Genomic DNA, 22,428 nt, shown 5'->3' with positions numbered 1-22,428 from the left:
GAGTCCAGCCCCAGGTAGGTTGGATTGGCCACCAGGCTCAAACAATCCTCACAAAACCCAACCCAGCACTCACCCCAGGTAAACAATTCTCCAGACACATTCCACATAGGAAAAACAAGGAGCAGAAATTTAAATTGTTTTATCTTTCATTTCTCTCTGTGCACCTCTATGAAAAATCCTGAGAGGGAGAGAGTAATGTGCTTGCCACAGGAAGAGCAGTTCATTCACTCAGCAAATCCTTCAGGAGTGGGAAAAGGCTGGAGGAGGCACAGCCAGGACCGGGCTGCTGCTGCTGCAGGGTCCAGCCTGTCTGTGCATCCCAGCCTGCTCCCAGTCCCAAGGCTGCCCTGATGCTCCAGGCACTGCCTGAGTGCATTCCTGGGGGCTGAGCTGCTCCCAAAGATGCCTCAGGGTTTGGCTTTATACTTTTCACATTCTGGGCTGCTTTAGTTTGTAGTTCTGAGCTTCACATTATGGGATGGTGAGCTCTGTGCACAGAGCAGAGACAAAACAATTCCTGCTCCAGCTGGGCACCAAGGACAAATGATCCAAACCTCAGCCCAGGAGCACAAACAGTGTGGGCTGGAGAGAGAAAAACAAGCAGGGTGGGACTGATGGGCTGGAGCTGGAATGGGACAATGAACTCCAAGGTGCCAATGGAGCAGAACTGATCCCAGGGAGAGGCCCCGGGAGCGCTCGTGCATTTTGGGACCATTTTGGGTCATTTGGGTTCATTTTGTGCCATTTTGGGTCATTTGGGTGCAGCCCTGGCTGGGCTCTGGTGCTGCCCAAGGTGGATCCATGGAGATCCTTCGAATAAATCCCTGCTTTATTCTGTGACTCTGCCCAGCTCTGCTCTAGCTCAGCCTGCACAAGGCATCACCAAAGGGAATTCTGCTGAAAACAGTGCTTAGAGAAGCCACACCGTGGTAAAATATATATATTTATACTTCCTTGTGAACTTTCTGCAGCTCTGGTGGATCGCCCAGCTGCTAAAATGGGTTGTAACTCTACCAAGGAAGTAGCTCAGAGATTCAGATACCTGAGGTTCCAGTGGGGGTTTTTCCCCACCCTTAATAGTGTCCAATAAAAGTTGGGAACTGTTTTCCTTCAGATCAGCAATTTCTGAAAGCCAGGGCAGTGCTCTTACTCATGGGCAAGCCTGATAATCCCAGCAAACTCACTCATCCATCCTCCAAGAGGAATTTATTCCAGCCCAGATCACTCAGTTCATTGCTGGTAAGGAGGAGGAACAACCTTTTGCAATATGTTCTTCCCAGCCAACCCTCCTTTGCTACTGGCTTCTTCCTCCCAGGTTGCCCAAGAACATTAAAGAAAATTCAATGAGACTTTTTCACACCCAATGTTTTTGTTGGTAGCAACAAACCCAGGCTTGAAAGTTTGTGCAATGTGGAGATGGGATGGGTGGGTGGGGGAATAACTGAAAGTGCAAAAGCCAGCTCAGGGTTTAGGGTGTGGGATTTAGGATGCTTCTGCTTTGGGTCAGACAGAGAGGGAGAGTAAAAGAGAAAGAAATTCAACACAGAAGCAGTTCCAGCTGAAAATTCTCAGTGAAACTGTAGAGAAGAAATGGGTTTGGGAGAAAATTTCTCTAAGCATTTTCACAGCAAAAGAAAGACAGTGGCTACAAAGATTTTTACATCTCTGAATATTTTCGGTATCCTCTGTGCTAACAAAGTGGTCTTGACTCAAGCCCTGCTGGACAAAACATCCACAACTTCCCTTATTGATAGTTCTGGCTGAAAAAACCAGCAATTAGCACACAAAATCAATGCCAGCTTCTCTGCTAGAACAAACTCCTCGAGGTAAAGGCCAATGGAGCTTTAATGATCTCTTTAGAAAATGGAAATGGTCATTTCCAGCACAGCCAGCCACTGCTCTGCCATTGTAACCATCACTGCCCAACCAGGAAATATTGCTGTGCTCTGAACTGCTACGAGGTGGTGAAAATCTTGCTCTGAGTGTGCCTGTGACAAAGAATATTTTACTTGTGAGGGCAGGGAATAGCAACCAGTCCTTCTGCTCGATTTTATTATTTGTCTCAATCCCGTCCAGTCTGGAAAATATAGAAACAAGAAACACTTTATTTCTCAAGTTATCATAAATATGGATTAATCCTTCGAACCTTACAGGAAAGCTGAGGGTGCTGCAGGATCAAAAAGAGGGGAAATCCACATGGGCTTAGAGAAATGCTGGCATTTTTCACCAATAAACTTGATGTGCAGTGGGATGACCAAAGCTGCTGCATTAGTTCAAATATTATCCTTGGAACAGAGCCATGGCCACTCTGTTCTGTTTCTTGCTTAACCTCTCAAGGAAAGGTCCCATTACTCATGAGGGTGTCTGTCAGAACTCAAAACGTCCCTCAGACATTTTTGGGGGTTCCGGGCCCAGGTCAGAAGCATTTGAGACCCTGGCACAGCTGCAAACAGCTGTGATTTTGGGTTTGAGCCATGGAATGATTGACCAACCTTGCAGGAAGAACAAGAAGTGACAAAAGTTTAGATATTAGAGTAGAAGTAGTCACAAAGTAGAGGGAAGAATTTTTGAGTGCTGTACAGGGGGTTTTGGTTTTGTACATGGGGATCAGAGGTTTTAAAATGGATTTGGGATTTGGGCCTGCCCTGTCCTCCCTCTTTCTCCTTCCTCACCTCCATGTTCTTGGTGATGTTGGCACTCACAGATTGGTTTAGAGTAGAAAAGCACCATTTAATATAGGTAATAGGCATTGGGAAAAACTGTAAACATGTAACACGTAATGTACCATATAAAAGATAGAAAATCACCATTTAATATAGGTAATAGGCATTGGGGAAAACTGTGAACATGTAACACGTAATGTACCATATAAAAGATAGAAAATCACCATTTAATATAGGTAATAGGCATTGGGAAAACTGTAACCATGTAACACGTAATGTCCCATATAAAAGACAGCAGCAGCCCTGGGCGGGGAGAGCAGAAGCAGTCGGGGTCAGAGAGGATGTCAGGGTGTGTGTGTGCCTCTGCCTGAGCTGTGAGCAAACCACAGCAGCCCCAGGAGAAAATCTTTGAGATAACTTGCAATAAACTGCCTTGAGACCCAACAACAGAGACTGCTGAGCCTTTCTTTGGAAGCTGGGGTTGGAGGAGAGACTTTTCCAGCACACGGAGCCACCCTGACCTAGGGATTGCTCGGGCAGGTGTCTCACCCTGCTCTGCAGCTCTCCTGCTCTGCCTTTCCTGCTGTTTTCCCTGCCCTATCCCGAGGTCACAGAGCTGCAATGTGCTGCTTGCCCACACTCTGATCCTGACTCCCACTTGCTGCATATTGGGGTCACATCCTGACCCTCATTATCTTTACAAAGTAACTTAAAATTACCTGGCTCTTTTATTTCTTCTGACACCATCCCTCTACCCTGCTTGTCGGACTCAGAGCAGTTCCTAACGTGGTAATATTTGGGAAATCTGGGCAGATGTGCAGCTGAGAGCTGCATCCCAGCTGAGCCTGCATCCCTGTGCTGCCCTTCCCTCCATCCCCCGGAGGCTGGAGGGAGGAATCTGGGGCACTTTGGCCACAGTTCATCCCAGAATGGTTTGGGTTGAAGGAAACTTTAAGCTGAACCCATCCCACCCCTGCCATGGCAGGGACACCTCCCACTGTCCCAACTGCTCCAGCCTGGCTTTGGGCACTACCAGGGATCCAGAACAGCCACAGCTCTCTGGGAATTCCATCCCAGCCCCTCCCAGGGAGGAATTTCACCCCAACATCCCATCTAACCCTCCTCTCTGTCAGTTTGAACCCATTCCCTGTGTCATGTCCATCCATCCCTATCAATCCTCTCTCTCCATCTTTCCTGCAGCTCCTTCAGGCCACACTGAGCTCACCCCAAACCTTCTCCAGGCTGAACAATCCCAGTTTTTCCAGCTTTCCCTCACAGCTGGGGGGTACCAGTGTCCCAGTTCTGGCACTCAGGCTGGGCCATTTCCCTGCTGTGTCCCTCTTGCCCTCATCCTGAGCTGGTTTTTGTGTGTGGCTGCTCGAAAAGGTCTCTGGCTGAAGGTTCCCCCTGACCCCATGCCCTGGCACTGGTTACTCATTAAACCCCTGCTATTAATAGCAGAGCACAGGGTGGGAGTGCAGGTTCAGCCAGTGCGTTCCCCTACCCAGCCATGCCAAAAATAGACACACAAAAGTCCAACTCTGATGAAACTTTAACTGTGCTTAGTAAAAAAACCCCACATACTATACTAACTAACTGATCCCTGACACTCATGTCCGAATTCCTCAGAAGTGTGCAATAAATGTGTTAGAAACCCCATCATCTCTTTATATTTATTATTTTATATTTGCATTATATTGACAATATATTTTAATATTTACATTATATTTGAAATACATCTTTTGGCTGTATTTCCAACATGTATTTTCTTTTCCTACGTTTCAGCTGATGAGGTGACACTGTGTGACCCCCAAAATGGTATTTCCACATCTCTGTTTGCCCAGGGGCTCTGATTTCCCCAGAAATTCCAGTTGCTCCTGCTATTGTTGTTTATTTTTTTTTTTCCCCTGGGTGCCATTGACTTCTATAAATAGCACACTCCTCTCACTCCATGTCACAAATCCTTTTTTTTGACAAAAAATAAATGTTCTCCAGTCTGGCAGCACTGTGGGTGCCAAGCAAAACCCCAGAGAGGCTGGGAGGAAACAGCAGCTTCCCCAGGGGATGTTGAATATGCAAAAAAATCCCTCAGTGCTCTGTGCTTGTGAGGGCACCTGCCAGAGCCCTGCTGCTGGATCAAAGCACAGATCAAACATTTGGCACCAGCCACATCCCTCCCTGAACAACTCCTGCAGGCAGCATAATGTGCTATTTTTAAACCTTTATTCCATTCATCTCTATCCACACACAAATAAAACTTCCCCCACTGCAGTGGTTATCTGTTGCCTCATAGCTGACTCTGATTTTTTTAGGCAATGAGTTTCCCTTTCAGTTCTGCCTTTGGGCAAGAAGGGCTTTGCAGGAGTTATGAATCAACTGAATTTGGAGCTCCTGTCCTGTCTGGAACATGTCTTGGGCACACCTTCCCTTGTCTTCCTTGCCAGGCTTCCCTCAGAGCCTGGCCCTGTGCTGGGAAGTTGTTTTGCTGCTGTTCAGCAACAAAAATTCCCTTTGCAATTCCCTTCCAACCAGAAGAGAGGTCCCCGAGAGGTTCTCATGTACCCAAGGTGGAATTTTAGTGTTTAGAACAAAAACTAAAGTCCTGTTGGTTTTATGTGGCTTCATTCTGCTTTAATATTTAAAAACCTGAGGGGCTGCATCCCAAACTAAATGATTCAGCACCTGAAGTTCTCTTGAGAGAGACCTTGGGGATCTTCTTGGTTCCTTTGGCTACACATAGGAATGGTCTTGCCCTTTCCAGCCCCAAGGTCTCATCCCCATTTGTGGCACACAAATTGGTGCCACATTCCTGCTGGTGACTGCAGCAGTTCTGCAGCCAAGAGCTGAGTCAGAGCAGCCCTGTGACCCTGCTAAAACCCAGCCTGCACAAAAGGGTTTTTGTCAGGATCAAAGTCCCAGGATCCCTGCTCACGAAAGGGGGTGAAGGACAATAGCTGATAATCAGTCTGTGAACCAAAAAGTTCCTTTTGTGGAGGTGCACCTTCCCTGTGGGGGTGCAATCTCACAGTGTGGGAACCCAGGGCATCCCTCTGGGACCCTGGCAGGGGTCAGAACCCCCTGGACAGAGCCCCAGAGACACTGGCTGTGATCTCTGGCCATGGAAAAGAGTTTCCAATCTTACAGCATGAATTACCAGCTCTGAGGGTTTGATATCAGTAATAATTAAGTGTGGCACGGGTGCAAAAGTAAAATTTTAGGATTCTAGATGAGGGGTCCAAAGGGGACAAGCTGGAGGAAATTGGGTGTGCCTTGTCCTTTTTCTCCTTCTTCATGCCCTCCGTGTCTCACTGTGGTGTTGGCATTTTTCTGTTGGTTCAGGCTGGGGACACACTGTCCAACGTAGGTGACAGATATTGGCACGTTCTTGTAAATGCAGCCCAGGGAGTTTCTGGTATTGAATGCTTGTCACATCCCACTGAGGGCAGAGCCCCACACGCTGCCCTGCAGGACAGAGCTGGGCAGGGCAGCAGAACATGTGAGAGATCAACAGAATAAACAACCTGGAAACCAGCACAGACCAATTATGGCTTCTGCTTTGGAAATGGGGCTGACAGACAGAGACTTTCTACAATTTTGGGATCATCAATAGCTCCGATTCCAACACACAGGGCTTTTATTGCAGGTGAGGAAACCACACCTGAAAAATTCCCCCAGCTACCCTGTCCTTTGGGATTGGTGTCAGCAGCTCCCAGGGACCAATTATCTCAATTTCAGGAGAATTTCACTTCCAGTGACTCCCATTCACTGCTACCCGTGGTATCGAAATGAAAGCATCATCTATAAACAGATCAATAAAGAAATCATCCTTACAATTCTGGGCTTGAATTCTCCTTGCAACTCTATGGCTCCTTCTGTCCCCAGAAATCCTTTTCCATCTGCTCACAAATAGGTATTTCACAGACAGGTAGGATGCACCACTCATTCTGAACTAATAAATCTGATAAAATGATACTTGACTACCCTGCAAACATTTCCCTCAGCTTGCACTTCTTATCAGCCCTTCCAGGAACACTTAGAGGTGAAGTTTGAAATTGCAAATTTTTGTAGGAAAACCAAATGCCTGATCGCTTATGGAGCCAGCTTCCCCTCGTATGTCTTGAATCACAGAATCACAGATTAATTTAGATCCACAAGATCCCCATGGGTGCAACCTCTGCCCCATCTCCACCTTGTCACCTAAACCAGAGTACCGAGTGCCACCCCAGTGGAGGTGGAAACTCCCAATAGGAATGTCCATTCCACTTCTGGGACACTGAGTTGATAGTGGAGGGTAAAGTGCCACGGACGTGCAGATTCCAATTTGGGGCAATTTTTGTACTCCTGGCTCCCCTTTATTGCCCTGCTGTTGTCTCTGCCAGCAGCTGACTGCAGTGCCTTCCCTTCTCCTGTCCCTTCCCACTGCCTGGAGTTCACCCAACACAGGGAAAATTGGAGGCAAAGAGTTTGAACTTGTTGAGAGGAACATGCCCAGGAAATCACAGGATCATTTTCCCTGATTATTAAATGCATTCCATTCCACACTTGTTTTGACATTGTCCCTCAGAGAAAAATATTTTGTTTTATGGAGAGACCTCATTGTTGCTTTTCCTGTCAGGAATTATTGCTCCATAAGTGTTCAGCTCCATCCAAACTCTACAATGTAAAGTTCTTTAAAATTCCTTCTGGATCCAAGTCCTACAGCTGAAGTTTAACTTGTTAGGTTGTTCCAAAACCTCAAAGATCACAGAACTGAGATAAAAAATGTGGACAAGAGTTGAAATTCAATGTAGTCTGTCCTCTGCTAGGATGGATTATGGGAATATAGGAGATAAAATCCATACAGGGATTGCATGAGGCATTAATGAAGCTGTAGGTGAACAGACAGGAAATAAAAACTCTGGTTTTCACTCTCGTCAACAGATACTCAAAAACACCCAATTATAAATATAAGTGAATAAGCACAATGACCATTTTCATAATGTAATATTCATACTTTTCTCCAAGCCTTGCCTGAAAGGAGACATTAAAATAAATTTAAATACAGCCACCCACACCTTGAGCTATCAATGCTCAGGTAATTCACACATTCACATAAGGGATCAATGAGCAGCTTCAATCTCAATAAACCTCTTGTTTCAATTATCTGAAGCCAAAACCACCTTTTTCTGCTAAAGCTACAACTCTTCCCTGAATTTTCAAGAAATGTGCCACTAAGGACTGAAAATTGTCCAGCTTTCTCCTTTTCTGAGTGATCATGCATTAAAAACCCACCCCCTCACGGGCAGTGCCATTGAATTAAAAATGAAGTTTCACATCTTTAAAATGAAGCATGGGATGAATTTCCTGAACATTTATCCTTAAATTAACTTCAGCTGGGAGCAAGTCACAGAATTAATTTCTTAGATTTTGGGTTATTTTTCACCATTAATTGAAGTATTGACAGAAATGTGAATTCTGCCTCTGGTTGTTGAGCACAAGGGTCCTTCTCAGGCTGGAGGAGACGAACCTGAGCTTTGTCACTGATGAGAGCAGGGAAAGGTCTCTAAATCCCTCTGCAGGGACTGACTCAGGGCTGTGGCACATCAGTTGTCAGGAACAGAGCACAGATCAAAAATTCCAGATTTCCAGGCCTGAAGATTGGCATTCTTATCTATAAAAAATCAGGAATTATTGGCTCTAGTTTTACCTTTTCAATTCCAACACGCCCAAAGCCTGAACAGAATTTACTTCCTTTTGGCCAGGTAAACCTCACTCCCTTCCCTGTTGGGACAGGGAATGTGGAGAGGAATTCATTCCATTAAAGTTGTGATCCTGCTGCTTTCCTGCAAGGAGAGACTGCAGGAATGATCCCAGGGAAGTGGTGCTGAAATGGAAATTCTGAATGAGGGACTCGTGCCAAAGCAGCAAAGGGATTTATCCTGCTGGGCAAAAGGGCTCCCAGATATTTATTAATCTCAGGACATCCTGCTGGGGTCCTGCTCCGGAAACAGGAGGGAAAGGAAATCTCTGCTGGTGTCTGAATGTGGAAGCCTGGCTTGGTCATTCATTGTCTGTGCAGTTTGATAATTACCTATTTCCTAAGCAAATTGCTTTGGACATTTACTCGGGGGTAGGAGATTAATGAAGTTCTCTGCAAACTTCAGGAACCTGGAAAACTCCAAAGGTTCCGGAACTCCGTTTTCCAGGTCAGCGGCTGTTGGTCACCCAGCAGAGAGCTCAGGTTTGTACCCGAGCTCGCACAGAATGGATCCAAACCTCCCTCACAGCAACACCCCTGTGGATCTTTGAGTCCACTGCATGGAAATAGCAAAAATCCCCAGCGGGTCAGTAAATATCCACCTGGGATTTACTGCCCAGGAGCAAGCCAGGGTTTCCAAAGAGCTGCTAACGAGGCTGTCAAGGTCAGTTCAACGAGATAACAACGCTCCTCTGAAGGTTAAACCATAGAAAGAACATTTGTGAGCAGTGAGAGATGCCCGGAGCTGAACAAACTGTTTCTCTTAGAACTTGTCCCATACTGGCACAGCCCCACTGGCTCCAGTGCAGTAATATTAATTTATGATGCTGTAAGAAGAGGCTTTGTGTGGGTTTTTGTCCCGAGATTTTGGGTAGATCCCCCACATGGACCTGCACCTCAGCACGAGCTTCCCAGGGATTGATTTCCCATCCTCTTTGCTCCCAGTGTCACCCTCACCCCGCCAGGAATGGTATTTTTAAAATATGCATAATTTCTTCTGATTCTGCAAAAATTCCAGCTATTTTCATCGCTCCTCAGAACTTTCTATGGATTTTATCTTGTCCTCATGGCAGACAAATGTCCCAGTCCCCTCCCTGGGACCTCCACCAGGCTGTGTTCAGGCTGTGCCAACGATGCAGAAGCCTCTTTTGCAAAGCTGCAAAGGCTTCAAAATAAATAATGGAAGACTAATTCTAGAGAAAAAATAGAACTCTTTATTTTCTTAGAAAACTGCCTAGAAATATTTAGGCAATGCACAAACTGTTTTAGACATTGTTATGGGGGTACATTTACATGTCTGAGCATAGCAGAGGAGACCAAACAAATGAAAAACAAGGGACAGACCAACAAGTACTAAGAAGTGCATCATTTCAGCATGTAAAAAATAAATTGAGGGTTATATATAGAAATAAAGCTGTACTTGAAACTGCAAAATTGTAAAACCAGTGACCATAACAACCAAAATCCAGTATTGCATGGAGGGCAGTGACAATTTGAACCTTTAGATATTGTAGTCTCCATGAGAAATAGACCCCCTGGAAATGTTTAGGGTCCTCACTTCCTGTGGAACTGTTCTTGGAAGCATAATTTTATGTGCTTAATCTCACGTAACTATCCTGTTGGGATCATCAGCATTCTGCAGAGGCAGAACCCATAGGGTTCCCGTGGCTCCGTTTCTTTTCATGCAATGAAAGACCACCAAGTTTTTACAGTGAAAGTGGGATAAAAGGGGTTGTGCAGGAGCTGCAGGGATGGAAATCCACCGGGAAGAGCAGAGGGTGTGTCAGGCATAAGCTTGCAACTGCTCAAAGCAAAGCAATAAATCCTGCCAGGTGCCTTTGTCCCCATTTCCAATGCCAAGGAAATGTCTTTCTTTCATTATCCCAATCTGCCAGCCCTGTTTTAGCCTTTTTCCAGACTCCCACCTCCCTTCTCTGGCACTTGGAGAAGGACTGAGGCAGTTTCCTCTCCCACTCCGAGCTCCCAGGGCCAGTCCAGCCCTGACTGGTCCCAAACTGGAGGCAGCTCTCCCCAAACTGGGCTGTCCAACCACCCCCGGGGCTCCTCATCCTGCACAGTCCCTCAGCTGCACTAAATCCCCGGATTTCCACAGCTCTGTGAAAGCACTTGGCCTTTTTCTCTCTTTTTAAGCACATTTTTCCCAGTGAAACAGCCTGGGAGCTTTTCCTGGTGCCACTTCTGGCTCAGTTGTTCAAGAGATGTGGTGCAGTTCTTCCCTGGGTTCTCCAGAGCTCCGACTCCCACAGCTGATGTCTCTCTTTCAAGAAGAGGCAGCAGCAGGGCTGTCCTTTATTTTTTGCAGCCTGTATAGAGCAAAAAAAGAATCTTTATAATGATTATGTCAAAGCAAACAGCACTGAATAAACTTCAGTTAAAGGAGTGAATATTCAGATTATACTGGGAGATATTTTTTCCTGTGGTGTTGGCTGGCAAAAAAATATCTTCCCCAGTGTTGAAATGTCCTTGATTTCTAATTGGAGGATTTCATTCTAGATCAGAGACTTGTTTTCTCCATTTAAGTTGTTGCACAAGTAAGTTATTTTGTTAGCTCCTTTGTATAAACTTGTGAGAGAGAACATTTTACATTCAAAATATTTAAGTTGCAGCACTGAGTGACTATTTACAAGTAGGTTTTTCTCTCTCCCTCTCCTCAAATGAAGTTTTTTTATCTAAACTCTGCAGTGAGCAGTTCCTTCACTAAGGAAATCTGCAAATTGATGCTCAAGATCAAATGGCTTTTTCCAGGCAATATCTCCCGGGAATGCAGTGGAGAGTTTCTAGCAAAACCCTGGCTGTTATTTTCTGCAGCGGTGGGTATTGATTTCCCTGTTTTTGATCTGCATCACGCACAGAAAATGTACATGGATATAATGTATATGGATATCATGTATATGAATATAAATGTATATGGATATAAAATCAGCTCCAGAGCCACGAGCTGGGCGACACACAGGATATTCCCTGTGAACACACTGAACTGGGACGGCATGAATTGGTTAAAACACAGATTTGGGATGGCCGTGGCCCTGTGAACACACTGAACTGGGACGGCATTATTTGGTTAAAACACAGATTTGGGATGGCCGTGGCCCTGTGAACACACTGAACTGGGACGGCACTAATTGGTTCAAACACAGATTTGGGATGGCCGTGGCCCTGTGAACACACTGAACTGGGATGGCATTAATTGATTAAAACACAGATTTAGGATGGCCGTGGCCCTGTGAACACACTGAACTGGGATGGCATTAATTGATTAAAACACAGATTTGGGATGGCCGTGGCCCTGTGAACACACTGAACTGGGATGGCATTATTTGGTTCAAACACAGATTTGGGATGGCCGTGGCCCTGTGAACACACTGAACTGGGACGGCATTATTTGGTTAAAACACAGATTTGGGATGGCCGTGGCCCTGTGAACACACTGAACTGGGACGGCACTAATTGGTTCAAACACAGATTTGGGATGGCCGTGGCCCTGTGAACACACTGAACTGGGATGGCATTAATTGATTAAAACACAGATTTAGGATGGCCGTGGCCCTGTGAACACACTGAACTGGGATGGCATTAATTGATTAAAACACAGATTTGGGATGGCCGTGGCCCTGTGAACACACTGAACTGGGATGGCATTATTTGGTTCAAACACAGATTTGGGATGGCCGTGGCCCTGTGAACACACTGAACTGGGATGGCACTAATTGGTTCAAACACAGATTTGGGATGGCTGTGGCCCTGTGAACACACTGAACTGGGATGGCATGAATTGATTAAAACACAGATTTGGGATGGCCGTGGCCCTGTGAGAAGGAAGAGCAGACGAACACCAGTCGTTCAGGCTCCCGCTGGCACAGAAATGCCCACCAGGTCCCGGGAGGGCTGTGGGGTGCAGAGCCCCATCACAAACCTCCTCGGGGGCGGAAGGCGACGGGCAGCGCGCGGCTGGGCACCAGGATCCCCGAGTGCAGCGTCTCCACCGGCGCCCGGTCCGTGGCCACCAGCCGGTACCTGCGGACCAGCTGCAAGGAGAATCAGCGTGCTGGGCTGGGCTCAAACACATGAGCAGCACAAACCCCCCCAGATGGCCTTTTTGGGGTGCTTACCCAGCAGAGGGCCAGGTGCAGCTGCAGCTCGGCCACGCGGCGCCCCACGCACATCCTCCTGCCCATGCCGAAGGGGACGTGGGAGAAGGGCTGGATGGAGCCCCTGTGCAGCCAGCGCTCGGGCCTGAACTCTGCCCAGCCCCTGAAGTAGTCCTCGCTGCAGCCCAGGGCGTGGCTGTTGATCATCAGCACCGTCTGCAGCAGAGCAGGACGGAGAAGCACAAGTCACAAACCCACCCGGGCTGCCCAGGGAATCGGCAACGCGATGGAAAACCGCGGCACGCGGTGCAGAGACACAGATGGAAATCACAGAGACACGGATGGAAATCACAGAGACATGGATGGAAATCACAGAGACACGGATGGAAATCACAGAGACACGGATGGAAATCACAGAGACATGGATGGAAATCACAGAGACACGGATGGAAATCACAGAGACACGGATGGAAATCACAGAGACACGGATGGAAATCAGAGACACGGATGGAAATCACAGAGACACGGATGGAAATCAGAGACACGGATGGAAATCAGAGACACGGATGGAAATCACAGAGACACGGATGGAAATCAGAGACACGGATGGAAATCACAGAGACACGGATGGAAATCAGAGACACGGGTGGAAATCACAGAGGCATGGATGGAAATCAGAGACACGGATGGAAATCAGAGACACGGATGGAAATCACAGAGACATGGATGGAAAATCACAGCACACGTCACAGAGACATAGATGAAAATCACAGAGACACGGATGGAAATCACAGAGACATGGATGGAAATCACAGAGACACGGATGGAAATCACAGAGACACGGATGGAAATCAGAGAGACATGGATGGAAATCAGAGACACAGATGGAAATCAGAGACACAGATGGAAATCAGAGACATGGATGGAAATCAGAGACACGGATGGAAAATCACAGCACACATCACAGAGACATAGATGAAAATCACAGAGACACGGATGGAAAATCACAGAGACACGGATGGAAATCAGAGACACAGATGGAAATCAGAGACATAGATGAAAATCACAGAGACACGGATGGAAAATCACAGACACACAGATGGAAATCACAGAGACACAGATGGAAAAATCACAGCACACATCACAGAGACAGATGAAAATCACAGAGACATGGATGGAAAATCACAGCACACGTCACAGAGACTTAGATGGAAAATTGTGGCACACATCACAAAGACACAGATGGAAAATCACGGCACACGTCACTGAGACACATGCAAAATCACATCACACATCACAGACACAGAGGGAAAATCGTGGCACACATCACAGAGACATAGCATAATATTGGCTTTTCCAAATATTCAAAGGGATTCTATATGTGTGATGTTGATGTGACTTTGTTATAAAGATACAGCATTTATTTATATTGTTAATTAAGCTTTGGCATAGTAGAGAAATAGCTGATACAACTATGTTTGTGTTAAATACCTACTTAGATAACATCCAGTGAACACATGAAGAAGACACACAGATATACCAGCTATCAACTCTCCCATCTGAAAACAGTGTAAAAAAACCCTAAAAGTGATAAAAATAGGCTAAAAGCCACAACCAAAGAATCCACATGCTCTAAAAAAGTAAAACCAAACAAAAGCCATGCTGAACAGTTCTTAAAATATGTAAACTAGTTTAAAGAAAAGGTTTACTATGTATGATTGTTTATGAATATGTAACGAACTAATGTAATAAAAAAGTATATAAAAAGTGTTTCCAAAATTATAAGTACTCTTAGCTAAGTACCAAGATATACCCAACCATTATAACCTTTGCTCTGTAGTCCTTGTCCCCTATTGTCCTTTATTAAACATTTTAAATTTCCACAAGAAAGTGAATGTGTTTTTCATAGCACAGCAGCTGCCTCAGGAGAGGTCATGGAATTCCCAAAATATCAATTGGAGTGTAGAAAAGGTTGTGGTTTCCTCAGAGAATCATGGGAAAATAATGTTGGAACAGCACATCAAATTTATTTCAGGCAAATATTTCTGCCTAAGTCCAACTGCAGGGCAGGCAGGAGTGGGTTTGTGTTTATGGGAATCCTTGGGGTGAATCCCTCATTCCTTGTCCTGGGGCTGGTACTTTGGCAAAGCCACTTTGAAACCGAAATATGAGCAACTTCTGTGGTTTAAAGGGCAATGAACAAACGGGAAAACATCACAATAAATTGAATTAATTGCCTTACCCCTTTGGGCAGCATGTAATTTCCCAGAACCATGTCTGTGTCGATGGTGCGGGTGGTAAAAGGCACTGATGGGGTTAATCTGCAGGGAAAGAGAACAATGGGTTAAATTATACAATATTATACAATATTCCTTCTTTTATCTCTATTTCCCCCTCAAACAGCAATATGAACAAAATTCCTATGCTGGAAAATGTTGTCCCTTGTAGAGAGAAGCTGGTAAAACACCTGGTGGTTGCTTTGGGGGTGATTTGGGGATTTTACCTCATGGATTCTTTCAGACAGGCTTTTAGGTAGGGCATATTCCTCAGGCTCTCAGCACTCGGGCTCTCCTGAGCAGCCAAAACTCTCTGGATTTCCTGGAAAAGCTTCTGCTGGACATGTGGATTGCGGGAAAGGTTGTACAGAGCCCAGAGCAAACTGTTGGCTGTCTGGAAAAAGGAAAAAAGAAAAGTGAAGCTCTCCTTTTGGAGGCACAGAAGGAAGAATCTGCACAAAGTTCAAAGCAACCTTTCTGGCTGGGCACAGCTTTATGGAATTTTAACAGCCTGAGGGATTATGAGCAGTCCCAGTTGTCCTGCAGAGTTAAAAATCCAGGGATTTTATGTAAAAATCCATTTGCACTTGGGCCACGGAGGTAACTTCAGGATTAACTCACTTCCAGGTGTGCTGGTGGTCAGGCTGTGGGAGGAACGGGGGAACTGGGATGATTTGAAACCCTTGGAAAATCAGCTTTGCCATCTTCACCTCAGTGATCTGCAGCTAAGGAGGGAATTGGGGAAACCTGAATCCTTGGAAAATCATCTTTACCATCTCCAACCCATGATCTGCAGCTAAGGAGGGAACTGGGGGAATTAAAACCCTAAGGAGGGAATTGGGGAGATTTAAACCATTGGAAAATCAGCTTTGCCATCTCCACCTTGGTGATCTGCAGCTGAGGAGTGAACTGAGGGAATTTGAACCCTTGGAAAATCATCTTTACCGTCTCCACCCCAGCAATGCACAGCTAAGGAGGGAATTGGGGGTATTTGAACCCTTGGAAAATCAGCTTTGTCATCTCCACCTCGGTGATCTGCAGCTGAGGAGGGACCTGGGGGGATTTGAACCTTTGGAAAATCATCTTTACCATCTCCATGCCAGCGATCTGCAGCTCAGGAGGGAACTGGGGGAATCTGAACCCCTGGAAAATCATCTTTACTATCTCCAACCCATTATCTGGAGCTAAGGAGGGAACTGGGGGGAATTTAAACCCTAAGGAGGGAACTGGGGGAATCTGAACCCCTGGAAAATAATCTTTATCGTCTCCACCCCAGCCATGCACAGCTAAGGAGGGAATTGGGGGGATCTGAACCCCTGGAAAATCATCTTTACCGTCTCCACACTGGCGATCTGCAGCTAAGGAGGGAACTGGGGGTAACTGAAACCCTAAGGAGGGAACTGGGGTAATTTGAACCCCTGGAAAATCATCTTTACCGTCTTCACACTGGTGATCTGCAGCTAAGGAGGGAACTGGGGGGAATTTAAACCCTATGGAGGGAACTAGGGTAATTTGAACCCCTGGAAAATCAGCTTTATCGTCTCCACCCCAGCCATGCACAGCTAAGGAGGGAATTGGGGGGATGTGAACCCCTGGAAATCCAGCTTTACCGTCTCGACGCCGGCGATCTGCAGCTCGGCGATGGCAGCGTAGAGCTCCTTCCTGGACAGGTGTCCCCCAGAGTAGATGTCACACAGAAAATCCCCCTGCGGGTTGGCCGAGTGCCTCTGCAGCCGGCTGTCGATGGAGTGCTTGGCTGAGGAGGGCAGGATGGATGGAGAACAGCTCAAAACCCCCAGAAACACCAGCACACCCACCTTGCCCACGCAGGGTTTGAAAGAAGTGCCAAGCTGGGCTCTGTTTTCAAGCAGTGGGTAAATAATGGGTGTGTTTATGGCGAATAAAGAACGGTGTTTTTGCTTTTCTAACAAGAAACTCAGCCCCAAAAGTCCTACTCTCCTAGGAATCCTACTCTCTTAAATTTGGGGAGGAAATCAGTGACACGTTGAGGGAAATATTCAGCCAACAGAAACAGCAGTGTGTAAAATTTAATACCTGGGGTTTTCAAAGGGGAGCAAGGTGTTAAAAAATCAAAGGGATTTAGCACCCAGAACCCCTGAGGGGAAATGTAAACAATTGATTTACCAGGGGAAGCACACAGAGATGCCAAATTTTGACATGCTGGGTTGTTTTGGTTTTTTTTTTAAGTAAAAAGAAACAGGTTTTGCTCATGAGTATCCCAGCTGTTAAGACCAGTTATTCATTTTAAGTGAAGGTGTCAAACTGGTTTTTCTGAGCAAAACTGGTTTAAAGTGTCTTTCCTAAAGCCCATAAACTAAGAAGCAATAAAATAAGTGAGTGTGTGGCTGGCAGGATAAAAAGCCTTGGGACTCAAACACCCAAGGGAAATATCTCAGTGTTACAACCTTCCAAAAGCTTTCTCAACCTTTAGTTATGCCTCTCACTGTTTAAATCAAGGAACTTTAAAAATATTAAACGTACAAATTTAACTTCACGTCTGGAGTTTGAGTAATTTTTAAACTTGGAAAGCCAACTCATTTTATATAGTCAAAAAAATGTTGCAAAAAGCCAAACTGCACCTTATTATTTAAATTACTTCTGGGTTTAAGATTTACAACTATGTTACAGGTTGTTCAATAAAGGTATTATTTCTTTTCTTTTTCTTTTTAGCAAACAGGTTTTTGCTGCATGCACAGTTTCTCAAAACTTCTTTGAGGGAAGCCCCTTTTCATTTATACCCTTGCCTTTAAAGAGATTATACATTTTTAATTTCCTTTTAGGACAGATTAAAGCGGTGCCATGACCCTGCTGGCTCCCAGAACCCTGGGATTTCCTTGGGAATTGGATATTGCCCCACAACCTGGCTGTTAGTCACTAAAAACTGCTCCCATGTGGGAATAAAACCATGTTTAGGTACAGCAAATGTGTTTTAATCCATGCTGAAGGTGGGGATTAACAGCAGCAAGTATAAAAAAATCAATTCCAGCAAGGGGAAGACAGAGATAAAGGAAAAGGAGATATATTAGGGTTAAATAATGACCTGTTTTAAATATATCATCCCATGCTTTGGTGTGAGCTTGCCAGACTTTGGTGTTGAGCCCCTTGTGCAGCTCCACAGGGGTCACCATCATCATCCCGAAAGTGGCCATCATCTGTGGGGGAAAAAAACCTCTCTTTAATCTCTTTGAATCCACCTCCTTGCCATCCCTGAACAATACCAAGGCTGGGAAGTGGAGGGAAATTTTCAGGAAGGCAAAATTCTGGTGGATTTTCCATCCTGGAGAGAGAGAGGATGGGTCTCAGTCTATTTAGGGCATATCCAGGTAAAAACCAGGGGCAGCCAGGAGCTGCCTCAGCAGGGAGTGCATCCGACTGATTTTAGGACAAGGGATTTTTTGGCAGTGCCTCTCCCTCCTTTGATGGGCTAAAAACCGAGGCAGGGCTGGCTGCCTGGGGTTGGTGACTGAAATTTGGCCCCCAGAGCCCAAAGGCACGGCAGCTCTGACCCCAAATCCCAGGGAAGTGCACGACCCCAGGGCCAGGCACAGCCCCAGCCAGGCTGACAATTCCCCTGCCCCGATGGCCACCCAGCATTTTCCCTGCCACACTGATGGTGCAGGCAGGTGAGAGGTGTTCTAAAAATGAACTTATAAAACATGGATTGGCTTGGCTACTTCAGATTGCAAGTTCCCGTGTGAGAACAGCTTGAGAGAGTTCATTAACACAACAATTAACTATTCTTGGGGAGAAAAACAAGTGTTTTATCCCTGTAATAACCAGGGATCTGCCTCATGAGAATCAGTGGAGAAAACAATTCAAGAAGAGAGAGACTTGATGGACAAGTAAAATACCTTTTACTAAGCAATAGGGTAATTAGCAAGAAGCTATTAGCCAATTAAAGTTGCGCACGAGGTGTGTAAAAACTGTATAAAAATGTGAATAAAAAGGGGCTTTTCCTGCATGGAGAAACTGAGTCCTGACTGCTTTATTACAACAGAGTGAGGCATTGCATAAAGGAGGCAGAAGTTCAGGATTAGCTGGGCACCTTTAGGGTACAGAAGCCTGAGCTAATTTTCCAGCTGACTCCTTTAAATTGCTGCCTCTCATTAACAGCAGGGGGAAAAAATCACCACAGCCCCAGGAGAGACCCTTCCCTACCGTTTTCACAGCCTTGATGAAGTTCAGACTTTCTTCTTCTACATCCTGCTGCAGGAGGCCAAACCTCTTTCCATACAGCACCAGACAGATACCTGTTGTGAGGCAATATTATAATTAAATTTATAAACAAAAGGGCGTGTGGGATGCATCATTTATCGTCAAGGAATGGCTTGGGTGAGCCTTCTGAAAGTGTTCCTTGATGCAGAGCTGGCAGAGCATCACCTGTAAAACACCTCCTGCTTGTTTGCCTCGGTCCCAGCCAGGGTTTCCAGCTCTGGGGCCCTGGCAGCAACATTTCTGCACCCATCAGGAGTGGCCCTGAGCCCCTCACGAGCAGCAGAATTGCACATTTGGCTCATATTTGGTGACTTCACTGAGGAAAATTGAGTGGCAGGAGAGCAGGGCTTGAGGAGCCACCTCCCACAGCTTTCCCCCCTCCTTCCCACAGCCACAAACCACTGGCAGCATCCCCCTCTCTGCCTTTTCCACTTGTCTTTTTTTCCCCCCTTTCTGTTCAAACTGTCATTTCCTATTTGTCCCATCACCACTGACAGTGGAAAAAAACCCAAAAACCATTTTGAGGAGCTCAGCCCAGAGGCTGCTGAGAGGAGCCAGCCAAGGGCAGTCGGGTCTGGCAGGGCTGGTTCAGCCACTACGCCCTTTTTTTGGGAATCACTGAGCCACTTTGTGCCCTGTGCCATTCCTGGCACATTCCTCAGCGTGCTCTGAGAGGTTTCTAAAGATGAGGCTCTGTCTTGGTAACCCATTCCAGCCCTTCTCAATCCCAGTGTAAACATTGGAAATAGGATTTTCCAATCTTTGCCTACAGCCAACACTCTGTTATTGGAATATCTATTGATCCTGCTGATAATTAACAAATATCAGATGGACAAAAAAGGCTGTGTGTTATCTGATCCCACTCTAGATAAATGAACCATAACCCTCCCCACCAATTTTTTGCTTTAAAAATCATTGGAATATTTCAATTTTAATAAGCCATGCAGGTAGCTAGGCAGAAATTTATATCTGTGCTGGTGAATTTTGCACTGACAGTCCCTGGCTGTTCTGCAACTCTCTTTCCATGATATTACAGCTGAGAGTTTGGAAATAATCAGCCAACACATTCATCCCTGATGATATTTTAACTGCAATGCCCGGGCAGGTGCACCACACTCAGGCAAAACCCAACTCACTTTCAAAAGACCATTTGTTGAATTCTGAATAAACATCTTCCATCTGTCCATTGTGGTCACAAATTTCATCTATCCTGTACATAAAGTCCTCCAGGACCTATATGGTGGAGAGAAGAGAGAGAAAAAAGGGGGATAAAATTACATCAACTAATAAAAATCCGGTGTAATTCAGCATTTCAACTGCTTTTTAAGCAGATAACAATCTTGCACGAGAAGAATCCTTTTGTTCCCCGTTCTTTGAGCAAGATTCAACTTCCCCCTGTGTGAACAAATGTTTGGATTTGCCACAGCTCTGTGCTTCGATGAACTGTGCTTCCCTCGCAGGGATGCAATCCTTCACCCCTGGGGTTTCACAACTGAGGATTAAGGTGTTTATCACAGATGCTCCTCAGCCTCCCGCAGGAGCACAGAGGTTAAGGACAGACGTGTTCCCAGAGGGAAGGAGCAGAGGAATGAAGGGGTAAAGGCAAAAAATAATGAATGCAGCAAAAAGCTCTTCGCAGGAGCCTCTATCCTTGTGAAATAATTCTATTTTTTTGTGGGGACCCTCTCGGCTCCAGGTTTCTCTGCGGTCTCAGAGCCCGGCAATCAGTTTGCACTCGTTATTCCCCGAATGTTCCGAGTGAACTGGTGGTTTATCACTGCGGAGTAAATAAAGCTGCCCAGATAAACCGGATCTGCTTTAACTCCCCGGGCAGGGAGAAAGGATTTCCCCAGAGCACGGTACCTCGTTGACGGCCGTGTCCAGTTTCACAACTTCCCGGGGCTTCATTAATTTCTTCTGAAAGGCACTTCTTACCCTCTGCCAGTCCTTCCCCTCCCTGATGAAACAGCGACAGCGAGGTTGGAGAGCGAGAAGCGCCCAGAGGAAGGAAAGCAGACAAACCCCACACCCGCAGTGATGCTCCATCGCACCGAGGGCGCGGCCGGGGATGCTCGGGCGGGGACGAGCCCGGCACCCCCGGACCCTGGAGCCGGGCTGGGGGCGGCCGCGGTCCGCAGCATCCCCCGGGACGCTGCGGGTACCACTCACAGGATGAGCAGCCCGTAGGCCTCGTCGCGATAGTCGCGATAGGCTTTCCAGGGCTTGATCTCCAGGCGCTGCGGGCAGGCGCTCTCGCGGCGGCACAGAGCCTCCAGCAGGCAGGGCGCCGCGATGTGCACCGAGTCGAAGGCGCCCAGCTTCATGCGGAAAATCTTCCCGAACCTGCGGTGGTATTGAGCCTGGGGAGCAGCGAAACGCCCGCCGTGAGTGCGGGGCGGCGCGGCATCCTCATCCCATCATCATCATCCTCATCATCCCATCCCATCCTCCTCCTCATCCTCATCCTCATCATCCTCCTCGTCCCATCCCATCCCATCCCCGCCGCCTCACCAGGGTCTCGTGCTGCCTCTTGAGCCCCCCTTTCCAGAGCACGTCGGGCAGGCTGCCCATCAGCGGCCAGCTGGGCGGCCCGGGCAGCGTCTCGGCCGGCCGCAGCGCGCTCAGCGAGGACGCGGCGCGGCCGCAGGTGCGGCCGGGGAGCCGGCGGACGAGGAGGAGGAGGATGCTGCAGCCGCCCATGGCCGCGGTGCCGGCCCCCGGCCGCGCATAGGTGCATTTATAGCAGCCCGAGGTGCTGGACTTTCATCCGCGCCAATGGCAGCCCTGGGTGGGGTGAGGTGGGGCGGCTGCCCCGGCCCTGCCCGCCGAGCCCGCGGGGCAGGCGGGTCATGAAAGGGCTCGGGAGAGGCAGGGAAGGCACCGCGCCAGCGCCTCCGCCCGCGGGGAACGCGGGGATGCGCGGGTGGGACCCGCTGGGATGCGGGGATCGGACCCGCTGGGATCCGGGGATGCGCGGGTGGGACCCGCCGGGATCCGGGGATCCGGGGATTGGACCCGCTGGGATCCGGGATGCGGGGATCGGACCCGCTGGGACCCGGGGATGCGCGGGTGGGACCCGCCGGGATCCGGGGATCGGACCCGCTGGGATCCGGGGATCCACGGGTGGGACCCGCCGGGATCCGGGAATCCAGGGATCGGACCCGCCGGGATCCGGGATGCGGGGATCGGACCCACTGGGACCCGGGGATGCGCGGGTGGGACCCGCCGGAATGCGGGATGCGGGGATCGGACCCGCCGGGATCCGGGATGCGGGGATCGGACCCGCTGGGATCCGGGATGCGGGGATCGGTCCCCGGGAGGAGGGAACACAGCAGTGGCCACGCCGCAGGCAGCGGCTCCGCTCCTTGCCTGGTGTTCGTGCGAGCGGACTCGTAGCTCTCTTTCGC

General features: G+C 47.6%; 1 protein-coding gene across 3 annotated transcripts; it reads right to left on the bottom strand.

The window, feature by feature from the left end:
* Nucleotides 1–5,783: 5,783 nt before the first annotated feature.
* Nucleotides 5,784–21,978, bottom strand: CYP24A1 (cytochrome P450 family 24 subfamily A member 1). 3 transcript variants are annotated; one of them, XM_085558304.1, is made up of 12 exons: nucleotides 21,533–21,978; nucleotides 21,191–21,381; nucleotides 20,885–20,978; nucleotides 20,158–20,254; nucleotides 18,965–19,056; nucleotides 17,847–17,958; nucleotides 16,396–16,541; nucleotides 15,013–15,179; nucleotides 14,752–14,830; nucleotides 12,531–12,725; nucleotides 12,335–12,446; nucleotides 5,784–10,724 (listed from the first exon to the last, which is right to left on the bottom strand). In XM_085558304.1, exons 1-12 carry the CDS (start codon nucleotides 21,719–21,721, stop codon nucleotides 10,711–10,713), a joined length of 1,488 nt encoding a protein of 495 aa, XP_085414430.1. In that variant the 5' UTR covers nucleotides 21,722–21,978; the 3' UTR covers nucleotides 5,784–10,710. The 3 variants fall into 3 exon arrangements, with proteins under 3 accessions (XP_085414430.1, XP_085414428.1, XP_085414429.1); XM_085558302.1 differs by having other exon boundaries at nucleotides 20,885–21,381; XM_085558303.1 differs by lacking the exon at nucleotides 5,784–10,724 and having other exon boundaries at nucleotides 12,318–12,725; nucleotides 20,885–21,381.
* Nucleotides 21,979–22,428: the final 450 nt, after the last annotated feature.

The sequence above is a fragment of the Lonchura striata genome, chromosome 20 (genome assembly GCF_050655825.1).
Source record: "Lonchura striata isolate lonStrDom1 chromosome 20, ASM5065582v1, whole genome shotgun sequence".
Lineage (NCBI taxonomy): Eukaryota > Metazoa > Chordata > Aves > Passeriformes > Estrildidae > Lonchura > Lonchura striata.
Note: the sequence above shows the minus strand (reverse complement) of the source record. Positions and strands in the feature narration are given on the sequence as shown.